The sequence below is a fragment of the Dermacentor andersoni genome, chromosome 1 (assembly GCF_023375885.2).
Source record: "Dermacentor andersoni chromosome 1, qqDerAnde1_hic_scaffold, whole genome shotgun sequence".
NCBI lineage: Eukaryota > Metazoa > Arthropoda > Arachnida > Ixodida > Ixodidae > Dermacentor > Dermacentor andersoni.
In genome coordinates, this window is record NC_092814.1 from 145,791,293 (window position 1) to 145,809,340 (window position 18,048).

The 18,048-nt window shown below is 46.9% G+C and overlaps 1 protein-coding gene across 1 annotated transcript in view; it reads left to right on the plus strand.

The window, feature by feature from the left end:
• Positions 1-724: 724 nt before the first annotated feature.
• Positions 725-18,048, plus strand: part of LOC126546155 (uncharacterized) — a 20,443-nt gene continuing 3,119 nt past the window's right edge. The window contains exons 1-3 of the mRNA XM_050194270.3: positions 725-1,862; positions 14,857-14,918; positions 16,273-16,350. Coding sequence (XP_050050227.1) covers positions 1,775-1,862; positions 14,857-14,918; positions 16,273-16,350 — 228 coding nt within the window. The 5' untranslated portion in view covers positions 725-1,774. The remainder of the gene's footprint in view (positions 1,863-14,856; positions 14,919-16,272; positions 16,351-18,048) is intronic.

Here is an 18,048-nt window from a genome sequence, read left to right on the forward strand (position 1 = left end):
ATCGGGAATTTTTCACGTTGTTCTACAATTTTCTCATTGACACTTTTCATCTAATTATAATATTTGAGAGGTTGATTCTTTAATTAAGACTAATTATCTAATGAGGCGGAATAAAAAAATCTGAGTATCTCCAAGCACACAACGTTACCTTGGTTCTCCCCAGTTACGTGGCCTTCGCATATTTGTTAACTCTGGCTAAAGTTCACTGGGTCACCCTGTATGCACGTGCGCCGAATGCAAGCGCCAGCCATCGGGCTATATAACCCCTGTGTGCTGGCCAGCAAAGTAATGCCAGTGAGCGCAGTTTTTCTTTTACCAGGAGGGCTTTCTTATGGCATAGAAAGAAAGAAAAAAAACTAGAAAATAACTTATAAATGCAAATACAACCTTGTATCGTGCAGGAAGTCGATGAAGGATCTGTCTATTCTGTGGAAACAATGAATTACCGCAACCTTGTTGCAACTACGTTGTATATTGTTATATGTTTTATGTTGTGACTGTGTTTTCTGTGTACCTCATATCGAAGAGCCAAGGAGTAACCGGCGCCGTATTTGTGCGCCAACATCTCCTTGTATCATGTCAATAAAAAAAAGAACGCATAAAACACGTAAGTACAGGATCGATTCATAAGTATCTCTAAAGCGCACAGGCCTCTTACTGGAATAGCGCATGATATTCCTCGGTTCCTTTTATTTGATTTTCTTCGATTTGGCTATTGGGTAGCGGTCGTAGGCTACGTGCCCATTCTTGGCCAATCCTACATATGTGTGCCACTGTGCCACAAAGGGTACAGAGTCCTTAAATGTATTTACTTATGTGTCGCCCTCCTTTGTGAATACGCCTGGCCTCCCAATTATTCCCTGGAAAAGCATCATACATCGCCTTCACCCTTGTGACATGGTTGCATAGTTTCTCATATCGTGCATCCGCCTGATTTGGTGTTCGTATTTGGGCATAGCTTGTGAACGGTGTAGTGCACAAATACAAAAAATTGCATGAGATTACAGTTGTGACCTCTGCAATGCATAAATTTAAACACTACGAGATATTACACGTTGCATAAGAAGAAAAGCACAATCGTACACATCGCCGTTAGTTTTACGGCATTTAATTAAACACTGCATTGGAGCACATTGGTTCCAAAAGGTGTGTAGAAGCTTTTTCTTTCATTTTTTTTTTATCGCCCAACTAGAGCTTTTTTCTTCTTTTTTTTTCACAGCGGTCGAACAAGGAACAAGGAACAAGCTGTGGCGCCGATGCATTGACGAAGACAAATCTTGTCGAAATGTTGGCTCCGGCCTTAGACATCTCTTGTTCCATAGTGTTGATCACTTCAAGTCTCTATCTTCGAGTGAACCTCTGTCATGGTTGGAGGACTACGGTGTTCGTTTTCTTCTTTTTTTTTTACTTTTTCCTTTACAAAACACAAGCTTGCTTGTGTAGTTCTCTTTACATCACATGTGTCTCTATCTAAAAATATGTATGCATACATACGTACCGCTATTATTGTTTCAGCATAGATACATGTGTCGTGTCGTTGCGCTGGCACTCGGGCGGACAAACAACTATTGCGATGGAATGCAAAAGAAGCCATGAAAACCTGCTCCGACATTTCAATCAATAAGGCCGAAAAACATGCATGACAAGTGCGGGGTACAATACAGATAGTCCGGGTGACAGATGCTCCACATAAGGCAGCGGGAAGACGAAACGAGCTCGGTGTCCTTCTCCCACCGGGCGTGAGCGAGGCGTGGAAAGCAGAACAGCGGCGACCATGAGAGTGGCGGTGCTGAGCCTAAGCTTGGTGATGAGCGCCATGTGCGCTGTACGTGCCCAGGAATTTGCGAGCCCTGCGTTCTGCCGTAAGTTTGTGTTTTGCATCAACTCAGAATGAAACCTTCCGGCAGGAATCCTGTCTCGCAGACTCGCCCCAAAAGGAGTTGCCCGTCAGTTTGATTTCGTGCACGCGTGCACACAAGCAGCGCGAAGTCGAGTGTAATGTGGTAGCGACGTCCTGAGTGGTACTGAATCATAGACCGATTCCGAGTCGCTCAGGCATCCCTGCCACATTAGTCCATATCTTACCGGCACCTTTACGGTTGTCGAACAATGGTTTAGGCATGTCTTCAAGTTCAACGCAGAAATAAGAACACTGCTCGCGATTGTTAACCATCAGTGTTTTTGTAACGGTTGACCACATTGTACCGGAACTTCCTACAAATGTCTTTTTTTTTTTTCTTCTAGTGAAACAAAAAAAAAGAAAAACTTGTGCGCTCGATTTGAATCGTGCGGCGTAATACGCAAACAGCAGGCAGAGATGGCTCAGCGAACCCCTACAATTCCTCGCTGCACTCTAAAGCTGTAATGAGGCGAAACTTTCTTGTGGCTTCGGCTTTCTAAACCCTACTGTGAACAGGCGTTGCTTATAGTGCTTTTAGTAGCTTGCTTATTGCGGACTTGTAAACATTCTGTGATACTTGAACTGACCGTCCACAAAAATAAAAAAAAAGAGGGGGGGGGGGGGGGGGGCTGTGTGACTGCGGAAGCGGAGCAACAAAAACAGAGAGAGGAGCACAAACAAAAGAATCTGCCCGTCATACCTGTATACCTCTGGCGGGCATTCAGGGCAACGTTTACAGAGCAGTGATGCCCACAGAAGCGCAGCCGACGCAATAGTCGTCTTCCGGCTGCCAAAAGCGACCTGTCGAGCAGTTTCCTTTTCAGCAACCGACGAGCAACACTTCGAAAAGCACGCATGGTCGCAAAGAGCCTTCTGAAAGTAAGTGCCACTAAGCGAGATGTAAACTCAGCAGTTGACCACAAATCACTCCAAACAAATGTGATGCCCGACTGACTCAACTAGTATGTTTGGTCTAGTTTCTGCGTCGAGAAAAAGAAATCGGGAAAGGAGAGGGGGGGGGGGGGGGGGGACATGGCGCACGAAGCAGGCTTGTGCGCAACCTAAACACTCTACTCAAGTTACTGCGCATATAAGCCAATTATGTTTGCGAGTAAGTTGCTAGCTTGCAATTATAATTTGGAGCAAGGAATTAATACTTCAACTGAATTACATATCGCAGTGTCTTGTACTCACCAGGTGAATTACTACGCAGTTACCTTTCTTAATAAATTGATAGCTGTTACGTACACTTCTCCGGCTCACAACAATGTATTACCTGTAGCAAAAGTACCCAGGACCAAGTGCTCGCAGCCCGCTCAGAGGTCTTGCTGTGGGGTGGCGCTACACTCCGCAGCTACCGTCTGAATGGTGCATGTAGAGACTCATAAACGTACGGGAGCCTGTAACGCTGAAACAAAACCAGCGCTAGCGATAGCAGCACCATTAAACGCAGTTTGTCCGAGCTGACCTGGCGCATTCTAGCCAAGAAAATTTTGCAGCAGGTAATAAGTCACTACGAAGTTAACAAACCATTTGCTGTGGGGTGAAAATAATTTTTAAAACACATATCCTCCATGACCGCTAATCCAGAAACTCAAAATTATCCGCTTAGGTACTTCAGCATAAGTTCAAACGCGAACTATTCCTAAGCTACTCTAATGCATTGCTGTGCAGTTTCACCTCCTTTTATAAAAGTGACTTAATTCAGACTCCAGAACGTACATTTAGGACTAATCCATGCTTATGATATAAACCGGCTACAGAGCGACAACACGTTGCACTTACATGCGATTACGCGTAACAGGCGTTCTGGTCACTTATTTCCTCTTCACGTTTAAACTTGTGCTGATGGTACGTACGAGTTTTTGTACAGGATCTTGGATGATCGCTTGGCATTATCTGGTACAGTGGTCATGCCTACGGTTTTCAATGGGTAACCCACTGAAGTAACCAAAACGCACAGAAAAGTGTACCTTTAATACTACAAAGCTAAAATTTGTCGGAAATGTTCCCAAATGGATCTTTTTCATATAACAATCAAATCCTAACTAACTACGTTCTCTTTTTTGGTGAGATTCCATTTCTTTTTAAACTCCGACGCCAATTCAGTCAATTAGCACTGTGCGGACGCCCACTATGAGAGGACGCCAAGTGTCCTCTGCGCCTCATGTCTCGAACACGTGGTCGGAAATTGCTGCGCATGTCCCGAAGTCAGTGCAATACCGGTGCCAAGGCATATCTCGGAACCAGCGCAATATTCGGCTGGCCCGCTGCGATTTTCGTTGCTTTCTTATGATACTCAGCAATGTTTTATGGCGGTGGCGGTGTTGTGCATAAACCATTCTGTGATTCCTTAAAATGCTTTCTGACAGTTTATGGTTAAGTGTGCGCATTTGGGTGCCGGAACAGCCTTTCTTTAGTAGGATTTTTCTAGTATTACATATAAGCTCACACCACTGTTTTCCCGTGAAATGAGAAGTGGATTTCAAGTCGCGGTCGCAAGTAAGCGGTATGGACGGCCTAAGGTCCCTCTGTATGTGCTTTCTAACAAAAAAAAAAAAAGAAAATCTGATGTGAAAATGGCCGTGGACAACCCTAAGGTATGTACTACATCACCACTGCGCCCGAGCGAGTCAGAAAGAACGTGGCGCGCGACACTTTCTATAGGGTATAGGAGGAATGTACTGCACGTCATCGATGCCACCACATTGTTGCGCAGCCAGCTTGCTCAAAAGCTGCGCGTTATATCGATTCGCTTATCTCCAGCAGCACTGTGGCTTCTGTAAAAAGGACAATATGCAATTTCGTCATGAGGAAGCATCACTAGTACCTCTACTATACTACACTGAATAATGACAGGGTCTCCTCATACACCAGCAAGGTTATTTAAGATTGGACCCACTGACTCACCGAACTCTACCTCATGAGAAGAGACACGCAACACCGAACACTTTCTGTGGTCGTGCCCAGAGTACTCTGATGAAAACCTGCAAAAGAAGGACCTACTGCACACGTGCCTGCAACGCCTTCTGTTCCCAGATGGGTCTGTTTTAGCCCGCAAGGAAGCATCGCGTCTTCTTGCATTCCTATAAGAGAGGCTGGTTTGCTGGACGTGTGGTAACAAACTGCAGTGACACGGTAAGAGACGCTCAGGTGGAACAATTGCCAGGCTTGACCTCCAGGCTAAACCCGCCTATTGTTACAACTAACCCCCATCATATCACCTCACTCCAACACTCACCACTCACTACATACAGGGACTTCAGTACGGCCGTGGCCGTTCCGTCGAACGTACGATCGAGCGACAAAGTAGCTGTATGAAGTCAAGTTTCATAGTTATATATTGCTGTGAGCCGCTACCAAATTAGACTTATGCGCTCTATACAAGGTGCCTCCCAGAATAGACGCGCGCCACCGGTTAGCCCCTCTCCGTGACCGGTGGGGCTGCGGCGGCTGCCGGGTGAACGAGACGCCTGTACCAATTTTCGCCACGCGCAGCAGGCCAGACTTTGTGCCCTTTCATTCAGCAGAACATCATTATCGTGATAAAACTTTATTATAGAGACTGAGGAGTTTGGAGCATGCAGGCTCTTGGGCCCTCGCACGACCCCACTGCACTCAAGCGCTTATGTTCCTTCGGTCCATAACACTGGCAGCCCAGTCAGTAGCCATGGTCTGCACGACCGGGTCCCCGGAGCGCATCAGGGTCTCCAGAGCCTTTCTCCATGAACAGATGGAACATAGCAACAGCGGCATCACCAGAGCACCATCTGTGAAGTTACTTCTACGTTTTGCGCAGTTTTATTATTTCTCCATTGCGGGTAGTGAGCAAGGGATTCTGACAGCTCAAAAATTGGACAGCGCATTTTATTTTATTGTTTTACGTGCATGCACGCGCATGTGAGCATGTGAACTTGTGGTTTCACGGAGACCCATAGCCCAAATTAAAACGCCCTATACCAGAAGGCTTTGTCAGCTTGTTGGGCGCTCAACGCCGTTCTTCCTCTTAGAAGCTTAACCGTGGATTGTACGAAGAACTTTTACTGCGACTGTAATTGCATGCACACTCATAGCAAATTTTCACCATCGCCATCGCCCTGGTGTTCCGTATAAAGTCCAAGTGCGATAGAAATGAGCGGCTCGAACGCCATATGCTGCGAGTATACGAGTGAAAGCGTGCGAGGTTGAGCCGAGAAGGGTGGTGGCTTAATTTACGCGCGCCGTCGTCCCGCGAGCCTAATAGTGGAGGTCACATAGGTCACGTGATTAAGCGCAAGCGAGTGGAGATGTGCCATACGCAGCCCGGCCGTGGCTGCGTATGGCTGACTGGGCTGCTGAGTGTATACGCGGCTCGCGCGCCGTATCTTGGATGCAATCTACGGCGGGTAACAAAGCGGCGGGCACGGACCACATCGCGAACTCCGTGATCAGAAACCTCAGCGACAAGTCCATCTCCGCGCTCACGGCCTTTCTCAATCAACACTGGGAACAAGGCAAGATGCCCACAATGCGGAAACACGCACGAATAATCATGATCCCCAAACCGGGCAAGAAATTGGCAATTGAAAAGCTCAGACCCATCTCGCTCACATCACGCCTCGATAAGGTGTACGAGAAAATTATAATCACGAGACTACAGAGACACTTAGAAGAGAACAAACACCTGCCGGACACCATGTTCGGTTTCCACGCAGGCCTGTCCACACAAGACTTACTACTCCAAATCAATGAAGAGGTCCTCGGCAACGTTCCCTGCAGCGGCGAACACGTCCTCCTAGCAATCGACATCAAAGGGGTTTCAACAGCGTCAGCCACCAAGATATCCTAGAAGGGCTCGCCAACACCAACTGCAGTGAGCGAACGCACAAGTATGTTCAGAGCTTCCTGAGCCCTCTCACTGTGTTGCTGAAGATGGAGGAGATCCAGACTCCAGTGTACCACCCTCACAACAAGGGCATACCACAAGGCGGTGTCATCTCACCCACACTGTTCAACGTCGTCGTGATCAGCCTCGCAAGCAAACTGCAGGAAGTAGAAGGTCTTCGGCACGCCATTCACGCAGAGGACATAACACTCTGAACCACAACAGGGTCTTTCATTGAAAAAGAGTAAAGGCTGCAAACTGCAGCTGACCTCATTCAAGAATACGTCAGCTAACGGGGACTACAATACTCCCTCGAGAAATCTGAGCTCCTACGAGTCTGGCGAGGCCGGGGTAACCACACGGTCCCCACAGACCCAACAAGAAAAGTCGAGGTACACCTTAAGGGGGGTCTCATATCAGAGAAGCCATTGCTCAGGGTGCTGGGCATGTGGCTGCAGTCCAACCAGCGGGCCACACGCAGCCTTACACTCCTCAAAACCAGTGTCAAGGCGATATCACGCATGATCTCCCGCGTAACATCCAAGAACAGAGGCATGAAGGAAGAAGCCACGCTCCGACTGGTCAGAAGCCTGGTGGAAAGCAGAATCACATACAGCCTCCCCTACTGCCATCTCACACAGTTCGGGACGAGCAGGCCGACACGCTCTTGAGGATGGCTTTCAAGACCGCTCTCCGCCTGCCGATCAGTACATCGACTGAAAAATTATTGGCACTAGCGTTAGACAACACCCTCAGCGGACTGGCAGAAGCCCTTTACGTCTCGCAATTACAGAGACTTGCGCGGACTCGCACGGGCCGGCAGGTCCTGGGCTTCCAAGCTATAACACAAATCCAAGAAACCTCCTCGATACCTCGTCACGTCCAGGACAGGTATCACGTTGCCCCGATACCATGCAACATGGATCCTAACCTATACTCCGGCAGGAGGAGAGCAAGGGCCTAGTACATGGAGAAAATATTTAGGTTTCGTACCACGGCGCGTTTTACGGACGCCGTCATGTATGGTACCAAGAACAAGGGCGCAGTGGCAGTGGTATACGAGCGCCCAGGCCACGTTACCTCCGCTGCATAGACCCGCCTCTGCACGATCACGGAAGCCAAAGAGCTGGCCATCGCGCTAGCCATCCGCAAAGGCCAACACGCAAACAAACCACTGACGATCCTCACGGATTCTCAGCAGGTCTGCCGCAACTTCTATACAGGGAAGAATCGAAGACATGCTCCACAAGTCCTAGCCCAAACACTCAAGGAGGACACTGAGGACATCACCACCCAAACCATCTTCTAGATGCCGGGCCACACTGACATCACGGGTAACCTGCAGGCCGACAGAGCAGATCGAGCATTCGTGCATAACCGAGCACTCATCACGCCGGTTGCAGAAGACCCGGACACTGTCGACCCTGAGTATTCAGCCATCGTGAACTACCATAGAGGGTGTCGCTTGCGATATCCACCACCCCATCGAAATCGATGATGCCGCTGCCGGGCGTAGGCTGCAGACAGGCACTTACACGAATCTACACATATTACATCGCATACCCCCAGAGCCTACAGGGACGAATGCCAGTGGTGCGGGGCCACGCCAACCCTATACCACATTACGTGGAAGTGCACGCTATACAACATAGAACACCAGGACACGAACACCACGAGGGAGCAATGGTAGGCACTGCTGTCTAGCTAGGCCCTCGAAGACCAGCTCAAGCTTATCCAGAGAGCTGAGAAGATGGCAAGAGCCACCGGAGCCCTGGAATAGGAGCCCCGGCCATTAACGATCCTTCTGATTATTCTTTTAATAAAGTTTATCTATCCTATCCTAACCTACGGCGGGTAGAAAGGCTAAGGACAAGCACGGATGGCTGGTGGCTTCATGCAAGCTGTCTTCCCGTGTCCTATAGTGTTACAGGTCGCGTAATATATGTTTAGCAGACGCGGAGAAGCGAGCGGCAACACAAAGCGTTCGCTCACCGCAGCGTCCTCTCTTCATCACGCCAGCGTTGCGAAAGTGAATGGTCATAGTCATTGAGTCAGATTTGTGTGCAAGTGCGTGAGACCATGGTTGTTAATTTAACTAGTGATCGAACGTTTACGAAATTTATACGGCCGACAATACTACTAACCTTACTTCGTAGTAATTGTCTTCATATTTTGCTATCGCTATCAATGGTTCGCCTCTCAAGTGAAGCTGTTACTTTTTTGTTGAACTCTGAGCGCCACATAAGCGGATGCCAAATGCCTTTGCCGTCCGGTCAGACTGTACTTAACTTCATAGCATCGGCTCGTCAAACACTACAATCTGCCCGCTTTTCTCCTCTTGTATTCTTTAGGCGTAATACGCAAAACAATACGCAATGCCCTGTTACTGTTTATTTAGCGGGTTTTTCAGGCTATAAGCAAAGTATCGTCTCTTCGCGATAGTATTTAATTTTTATTTTTATTTATTCCCTCTATTGAAAGAAAAAGAAAGGCAAAAAATATGTACAGTTCAGCGAAAGCCTGCATGCTTCAAGCATTTCGCATGATATCTTAAACCGATTAAAAGTAAGCAAAGAGAGATTGCATGTGGCCGAAAATGCAATTTAGTAATAAAGAAACATTAAACAAAAAGCCAAAATCAAAAAGAAATAAAAGACACGCACTGCAGGGCCGAAGTTCCCGCAGATGACTTGAATTGGCAAAGGGATATGGTGAAAGGTGGTAGCGCTTCCGTCGCGGTAAAAGGAGGCCATAGAAAGAGCTCACAAGAGCTAATATGGGCTCCAGAAATGGTCATGATAAATATATGCCGTTCTGCAAGGTTAAAATCAGGTACAGAAAAATAATACCAAAAAGATGACAGAGAGAAAGGAAAGGATAAATGAAAGACGAAGGAGGGGTGGGGGGGACAGGGGAGTTAACCAGGACTGAGCCGGGTTGGCTACCCTGCACCGGTGGAAGGAGAAACGGGGGGGGAAAAAACTGGCTCGCCATCCCGACCCTGCGAAAGTGGATGGCCAGCGAATCTGTTCGAAAACCACTCAAATGCCGTCAATGGGGATGTGAAATGTTTCATTGGCCGGCCTAGTTTTAGCACGACACCGTTGTTCAGCCTTACGATTTTGCACTATAGGACGCTCCTCGAATTCACGCTGTTCTTCGGGAGTCTTAACTTTGCGTGGTCTACCCATAGTGGTCTTGCAATGAACTTAACGAGTTGCTAGGCAGATCTCCCTTCTATATATGAAGTTCGGTGACGTCACTCACTGATTCGTACGTTACTGTTGCCCCTTTCCCCCTGGAGCAGCTTATGCAACTGTAATCTTTACCGGAAAACACACGCGGGGAGAAGGAACGTGCCTCGCATTGTTCACAGGCGCATTATCATCCATCATGCGGTTTTGACGCTTGTTTTGTGCTTTTCTTTAATGAAATGACTACTGAGCTATGCGTTGTATGCCTGATTCCAAAGGAAATATGCACTTTCTTTTGGTTCAATTTCTTTTTTCATTTTTTCTTTCTTTTCTTTTTTGCTGACGGACACGAAAAATCCTGACCAACTAGAGGCTAACAGCTTTGCTGCAATATTAAGAGAAGGAGAGGAAGCCTGTAGATCATGTGCATTCGAGTCACCGACGTAATTGAAGCGCTATGTCACAGACAGTCTCTCAGTCCGGTTGCCTTTAGGAATCGCAGCAGCACTTTTGTGGCCGTATGCTGCTATGATATGGGAGACCATGGTCCCAAGACCTTGTTCAATGCGAACGGTCTTCTGTCTAGCTGGTTTAGAGCAGTGCGGAGCGCAAGCTTCCCGTCTTCTAGGGACTGACAGTAGCAAGCAGGTGTTCTACACTTTCTTCACAACAATAGGCATTGCAATCCGTGCTACGTCGGTCATTCCTATCATTCCTATCAAGAATGTGTAAGAATGTAGTGAATGTGAAGCCCGGACGAAAGCAACAGAGTAGTGTTTCTTCATTACGCGATGGCCACGTAACAAGCGCAGCTGGATAGGATAATCGAGTGTATGCAAACGACGGTGAGTGAAATCAGGTGTGTGCCGCCTCCGTAATATCATATGTACTTGCTTCCTTGAGTGCCGCGCTGTGCAAATTCTTGATAAAGATATAGAAACAAAATTTATCCTTTTGTGTGTCTTCCTATAGCAGCTTCGTGGGCGATGTCGTTAGAGGAGATGATGCAGTAACCGGTAGCCAATAGCTGACAAAAGACACTTCATAGAGCTGCATTTGATCGCAGAATATTGCACACCAATTAGCCGGTTGTTTATTAATATAATCAACGGCACCATTCTCCGAACCCGTCGATGTTGTGAGATGAGATATGTGTTTGGTGTTAGCTGACATTCATGGTATAACCACTTCACTGGTGGCTTCTGTCAAAGTAAAATATATGCGAACAAACCAGAGTTGCTTGCTTCGTGGCAAAAAGGCAGTTCAGCCTGTTTCATAGCCCTGGGGCGGAAACGTGCTTGTTGATTGTACAACAATGGACATACTTGTTGGAATTCACGTCAAGCGGAACTTTCTTGAATCGTGCCAGTTAAACGCTATGCATAGACACACATTGTGCGAGAAATTTTATTTTATTTCCGACTACCAGGAAGAAACTGCTGCCGTTCTTCTCTCATCGCAGAAGCGTTGCGCCGTTTAGCTTCGCGGTAACGCGCACGTTCACGTTCTGCATCGCGTTTTGCAGCACAGCAAACACGTGCCTGCCCGGCAAGACGCTTATCCTTGGTTTTGAAAATGCACTTCGGTCCCACGACCCAGCTGCAAATGCAAAAAACACCCACAATGGCTACGTTTGTATGAATTCGACAAGAAAGAGTCGAATCAGAGTGGGACATCAAGACGGGACAGCGTTTACGCGAGCTCGTATGCTTACGAGTCAAGATTGCTGCGGCACCCTGCGGCGAGGTAAGAGAGACCGCAGCGCGTCCCGTTCATCGCTGCGCGCTGGGAAACTCCGACCGGACCCGTCCGCTTCCACATGACCGTTGGTCGAGCTGAGTGAACCCGCCCCGTGCAGTGAAGCTGGCGCTGCCCGACCGTTTAGCGTTCACGTGAACACAACGGGAAAATCTCTGCCCGACAAGTCAGCAGACTGCGCTAGACTGGAAAACAATCTGCCCGCTTTTCTCCTCTTGTATTCTTTAGGCGTAATACGCAAAACAATACGCAATGCCCTGTTACTGTTGAAATTTTTCTTCGCTTCATTTTCCTTTATTTATCTAACTAATTATTTAAGTGAACAACCGATTACTACAAATACACTCAACCGGTGCTAGTCGGGTTCATGTAAACGCCCCAAATGCAGGTTTTTGTATGCTTAGCCATTTCGCTCTGTTTATGCTAATTTGTGGACCATTTGCCACAAGTGCCGCCCGATGAATGTGTGACCCGCATGCATGATTTATTATTCTTTTGTTCTCCCATCCTTTTATTCTCTCTCCTGCTTCTTCACTCACTATGCTGCTTTCCTTTAATCTCTGTCCTGTTCTTCGCCGATTCAAAAACACCCGTGTACCGGGTGTACGTTAAAATAACCCAGGTCGCCAAAATTATCCCGGAGTCCCCCGCTACGGCGTGTCTCATAAGCATATTGTGGTTTTGGCACGTGAAATCCCAATTTTTTTTTCATGACTGATAATTTTACGTACATTTTCTCTCCTAAACCAGTTGGCGTTGCGCCCCTCCTAGTGGCAGTTGCCAGTTAGCTCTCCTTCTCCTCTCTGTGATTGTTTTTAAGCATGTAAATGTAATACTAATAATAATAATAATAATAATAATAATAATAATAATAATAATAATACCCACGTGGCCCGGCCATGTGGGTATTATTGTAATGTGTGTAATGTGTAGAATTATGTGTAATGAATTTGTATAGTGTTCGTGCCTGTGGCTTCAGACGTTCTTGCGGTGTTATTTATTATGCTATATGTTTCTCAAATTTTCAAGCAATAATAGTTTTCGAAACACAGCAAGTCAGTAAGTCTCTGCGCATATGCACAATGATTGCGAATTGTTGCATTTGTAACGCAATATTTTGTTGAAAATTATTGACTTGCAAAGTCCCAATTCCGTTTGATGGCTGAAGGACAAACTTTACGCGAATCCATTTACTACCCATCATTCCCACACTGCAGCTCCCGCAGACATTAGCTCCAGAGTTCCCAATGGAAAATTATGATAGGAAACTCTGTGCTGTGGGGGATGGGGAGTGGGGTGACGGAAAGGAAGTTTCCCTTTAACGTAAAAACTCCAAGAGAAGAAGTCCCCGCAACCAGCATTGAGCCTGTAACGGTGCCCTCTGAAAGGCATGCAGTGGCTCGCGGCGCCACTCTTGTGGTTAGCACCTCAGTGCCCAAGGCACTCCTAAGAAAGCAACGAGTAACGAGGAGATAGGAAGCGATGGAACAAGTGCGATGTAGAAGCGGTTCGCGAAGCCCTCGGCTTCCTCGCTGGAGGCAAAGGGGAGGTGTAGCACAGCCCTGATCATGTCGCACCGGTGCACCAGGCAGTCCTAAACTGGCAACGATGTGAAAAAAGTTAGTCGGGGCCGACTACATGTGACAAGCTTTTCACTATGATCTGTAACTGCTGAATGTTGCGCAGATATCCTCGAATCTTACTATGAGGAGCTGTAATGTCCTGTGAAACCTAATTGAAGCGGCATTGACGTCATCTTAGTGCCGCAATACCGAATACTCCAGGTGCAAATTTGAAAACGTTCTCATGCATGGACAAGCTAAGGAGAGATTACGAGATAAGATTTGGTGCGGAGAAAGTCAAGGATTGCAGACACCTGTAACCTTTCTAGGTCGTAAATTAGCTATAATTTCGCGGTTCTCACCCTGCTCCGCACAGAGGGCTTGAAAACGCGCTGTTCAACTTTTTGAGGACATGTCGACTGAGTGCTAGAACTTTAAGAGCTGTCGCGCGCTGCATCGCGTTTACGTGCACAATTCCTCTCTCTCTGTCTCTCCTTTTTACTGCGACATCAGTTAAGAGCTCGAAATTGGATTTGTTTAGTCCATCCTTATGTCCATTCCGTTCCGCTGACGACGACCGTTGTCGTCACCGATGATACTGTGTCGTCGTCAGGCCGCCTCCCCATTCTCAGCTTCCCTATCCCCAAAGCGCGAAGGAAAGGATAAATTAGTCCACAACCACCACTACATGGTGGTGGTGGTGTTGGTGGTGGTGGTGGTGGTGGTGGCGGCGCCTTCTGCACATGGAACGTACCCACGAGGGGGTACTGGCCAATGATCGCAACCGAAATTGAGAAGATCGTGGTGTGTAGGTGCGCAATTCTTCATCGTCATGGTCGTGAAAACAGTGTCGATGGCACAAAGTAAGACGTACGCGACAATGATGATGATGGGTATAAAACATAGCACATACGAAGAATGGAGGATGCCCCAAGAATCCTACGGTTGGCGGGAAACAACGCCGAAAACATCGACAGCGTCACTGTCAACAACGCCATCCCAACGACAACACCACAATTAGTATAGCTCACAATTCACAGTGACCAAGCACCATCAGCAACGCAAATGTAGAGGGAAAATAGTTAATTGATTGGCACTAGTCTTGCAGGCCTAAAGTCAGCATTTAGATATATTATTCTCTCACTCCCTCTCTTTTACAAGTTTCACTGTATCACTTCGCTCGGAACATACTTCGTAGACGAACTTATGCCCCATACGGGGCGGATAATTTCCAGCTGGAGCCTTTAGAACTACATCACCGAGGTTGAAAAACGAAAAGCATTTAACACAGAAACTCGTAAAGGATGTGGGCTTACCGTGTACGCCAGGCATACTTACTTTCAATTACTGCATTATTCTACAGCTGCACCGACCCTTTCTTTGTTAATGCGAAAGGGGGAAGTTAAAATGAAAATTCAGCTGTTAACGTCACAAACCAATTCCATGTGACTGTTGTTTTATTAAGTCCTTCTTAAGAAGCGCCGATTATGCACCTGCTGAAGCCTCGTTCACTCTGGTCGAATGTGCTTCTCTAACATTGTTGTGCACCTAAACCGTTGTCTTTGTCGTTTCTTTTAGCTCTAAGAATGAGAGAGAAAATACGAGTACTCCAGTGCACGGTGAACAACCTGCAAGACCGAGTAAGTGTGGCACTCTTTAGCTTATCTGTTTGGGCGTTAGTTATGTGTTCGTAATTGAGTTACCGGCCAATCTGAGCCCGCAAGACTTACTTGCACAGGGATCTCTCACGTTGCATGCAACAAATAATAGCGTGTAACAATATTACTGGCGACCCGCCGCGGTAGCCCAGTGTCGTTGCGCTGCCGAAGCCGACGGTTCGACCCCGTCCGCGGCGGTCGCGCGCCAATAGGGGACGCAATGCAAAACACGCTCGTGTGTGCCATGCATTGGGTGCACGGCAAAGAACTCCAGGTGGTCAAAATTATTCCAGAGCCTCCCCACTACGGCGTGCCTCATAATCAGGTTATGGCACGCAAAACGGCCAGAATTTAATTCTTTTTATTAATTTCTTCAAGCGTTCATTGTCTTTTTGAAATGACAGGAACGCACAAAACTCGCTAGGAGTTTGTTATGACGATAGCATTGCTGGTGAGAAAGCCTTCTGGTTATAATTTCGTTGTAGCGCGCGCTGCAGTGGCCATTACACAGGCTATTTTTGTCAAATATCTAACGGACCATTGCATATGTAATGTAATATGCAGCTACTCTCACGAGTAGCGGCATAGCAGACGATCGCGGGAGCCAGAGCGAGTGCCAAGACGTTACGATTATGGGTGTGCGAATGGTAACTTTCGAGGCCTAGTCGAATCGGAATCGAATAGTGCCAGAAGCGAATAGAATCGAATACTTTTCGAACGGTTTTCGAATATTTAACAGCTGTTTTACCATTAATATAAAACAATGTTCACATCCCAGCATATTCACAAGGTTAGCAAGCTTCTATAATTACATCGTAAATTATATAGCATTGTTTATTGAAAGCCGAAAATGAACATTAGAAGCAAACAAGCAGTCTACTTGCATTTTTGGGAATCATTGGTGAGTGCGCACGATAGCGAATTCGCCGGAAAAGCCTGGCTCTAGGGATGACGCAGCGTGCTCCACTACGTAATGTAACTTCTCCTGTTTTACATCTACTATGACAGCTGGGAATAAATTTGTCGCACACTTGTTCCAGTTTTTGCTTGAGCGAGCCTAGTTGGCGATTTGAAATGTTCGAAAAATATTCCTCTTGTGGAATCGCGACTATTCGATTCAAAGACCGAACCGAATAGGGCAATATTCAGTTCGTTACTCGAAAGCTTCGAATATTCGCACACCCTTAGTTGCAATGCTACGTGACCACATGACCACCTTCAGCGTCATGACGAAAGCGAAACTGGCTGTAGAAAATTCGAGAAATTCGTAAATAAGATAAACAACATTCTTGGGCTTTAAAAAACGTGAAACTAAGCGTGAATGTAAATGTTGCAGGACAAAGAAAGGGTGTTCCAGGTCATGCACTACAATCGCATGGATGGCAAAAAGCTGGCGACATGGCTCTGCACGCCGGTAAGAAGAGAAGAGCTGCAATCACGGACGTAATTTGCGCAGTCAGTGCGCAAATTCGATCTGATCACACCCTACAATGTACATCATGTTTGCCTTTGCATTCTTACCGAAATAAACAGGAGCTTAAGCGCCTGCGATGCAGCCAGCGATCAAGTGCAATGAAGAATAGCTTGTATTTGGACATACTGCGCAAAAATATGCTCTATCAGTAAACTTTGTCTGGCTAAAAAATTATTTTTTCAACACAAATTCAATTTAACTTTCTTTACTCAAGATAATATCGCTCTATTCCTCACACTTCACGTGCGAAGTGCTCACTTAAGACGAATAGTACCGAGTACATATGGCAATCATATACCCTGGCCTGTACCATTCTAAAAAAAAAGCGGCGCAAATATGTCTAAATGACCCGCCACGTGCGCGCGTAAAATGAGCTGCAAGTGCCAGCAGCAAACGGCAACGTTGTCTTCGCACTCCAGGAGTAGGTTTTAATGAAAGGAGGAGAGGTCGGCCTGGAAAGCGCGACTGTAGCCTGCTACTCCTCACTGGGGAAAGGGGAAGTGGGAAATACAGGGAAATGTAGGTGGCTGGTGATTATGTTATGACACAATGAGCGACTATATACACGTTGTCCGCGCGGATGCGCGCTGTAGACACAGTACACGCAATTGAGTAATCTGGTCCACACAGAAAGTTATCGCACAAACACATTTCGTGCTGTCTGCACATCTCACAGGTTCGAGAGGCGATTGTCCAAACCAGTCTCGCGTAGAAAGTACAAGAGTGACTTTATGGCACGTTGGGCATAGTCAACTCTTCTCCACGCGCCTAAAATCTTTCCTTCCGAAAAGGGGCGGGAGTTCCAAGCAGTCAACACTAGACTTAAGTGCTCTTCACTCGGCCGCATATTGAGGGCACACGCAAAGTACATGAGCTATTGTCTCGGGAGTGTGACAGACGCTACAGTCAAGGTCCCATGCTTGTCCAATCTTGTGAAGCTACATAATTTGAAGCGTTGCGGATGTAAACTGTACATGTAGCACCTTCCGTGAACGATCTAGTTACCTAAAAGCTATTAATTAGTTTGTTGATTCCCTTACTTTAGCGCAAGCCCTCGCTTAAGGACTTATTCACGATTACATAATAAATATGCACTGCGAAATTTTCGTAATCTGCCTGTGGTAGAACGCCAAAAAGGTTTTGATCCAGCGTTTCGCAACAGAGAACCTCGGGATGTTGGCGCACACAGTCGTATCTTGAAGCACCCAGGCAATATATTAATGGATTAACGGCATACCGCGTAAACGCAAACACACCAACAGGCGAGCGTGCCTGACATGTTCTAAATACGTACAACGCTGTGCGTCGTACGACATGCCGTAATCTAGTAAGGCCAATGCTCCCACCGCAACTCATGTATGGGCTGTCAGAGCTACTTCCAAGGCAACGTCATGTCTCGTGACCTGTCACGAGGCCTGGAAGTAGTTGAGACAATAAATGAAACGCAATGCACTAGTCCTCACCTTTTCGAATGCGCAATGACGCATTCGAAAAGATGCACAGATGCAGTGGAAGATTTGATCGTGATGTCTGAAGACACACTCACATTGCGACAATGCCGCGAACTTTTGGGGTACCTTGAGACTCCAGTGATTATTTGACTCCCTTAACTAAATGAGAGCGAATAGTAGTTACCGA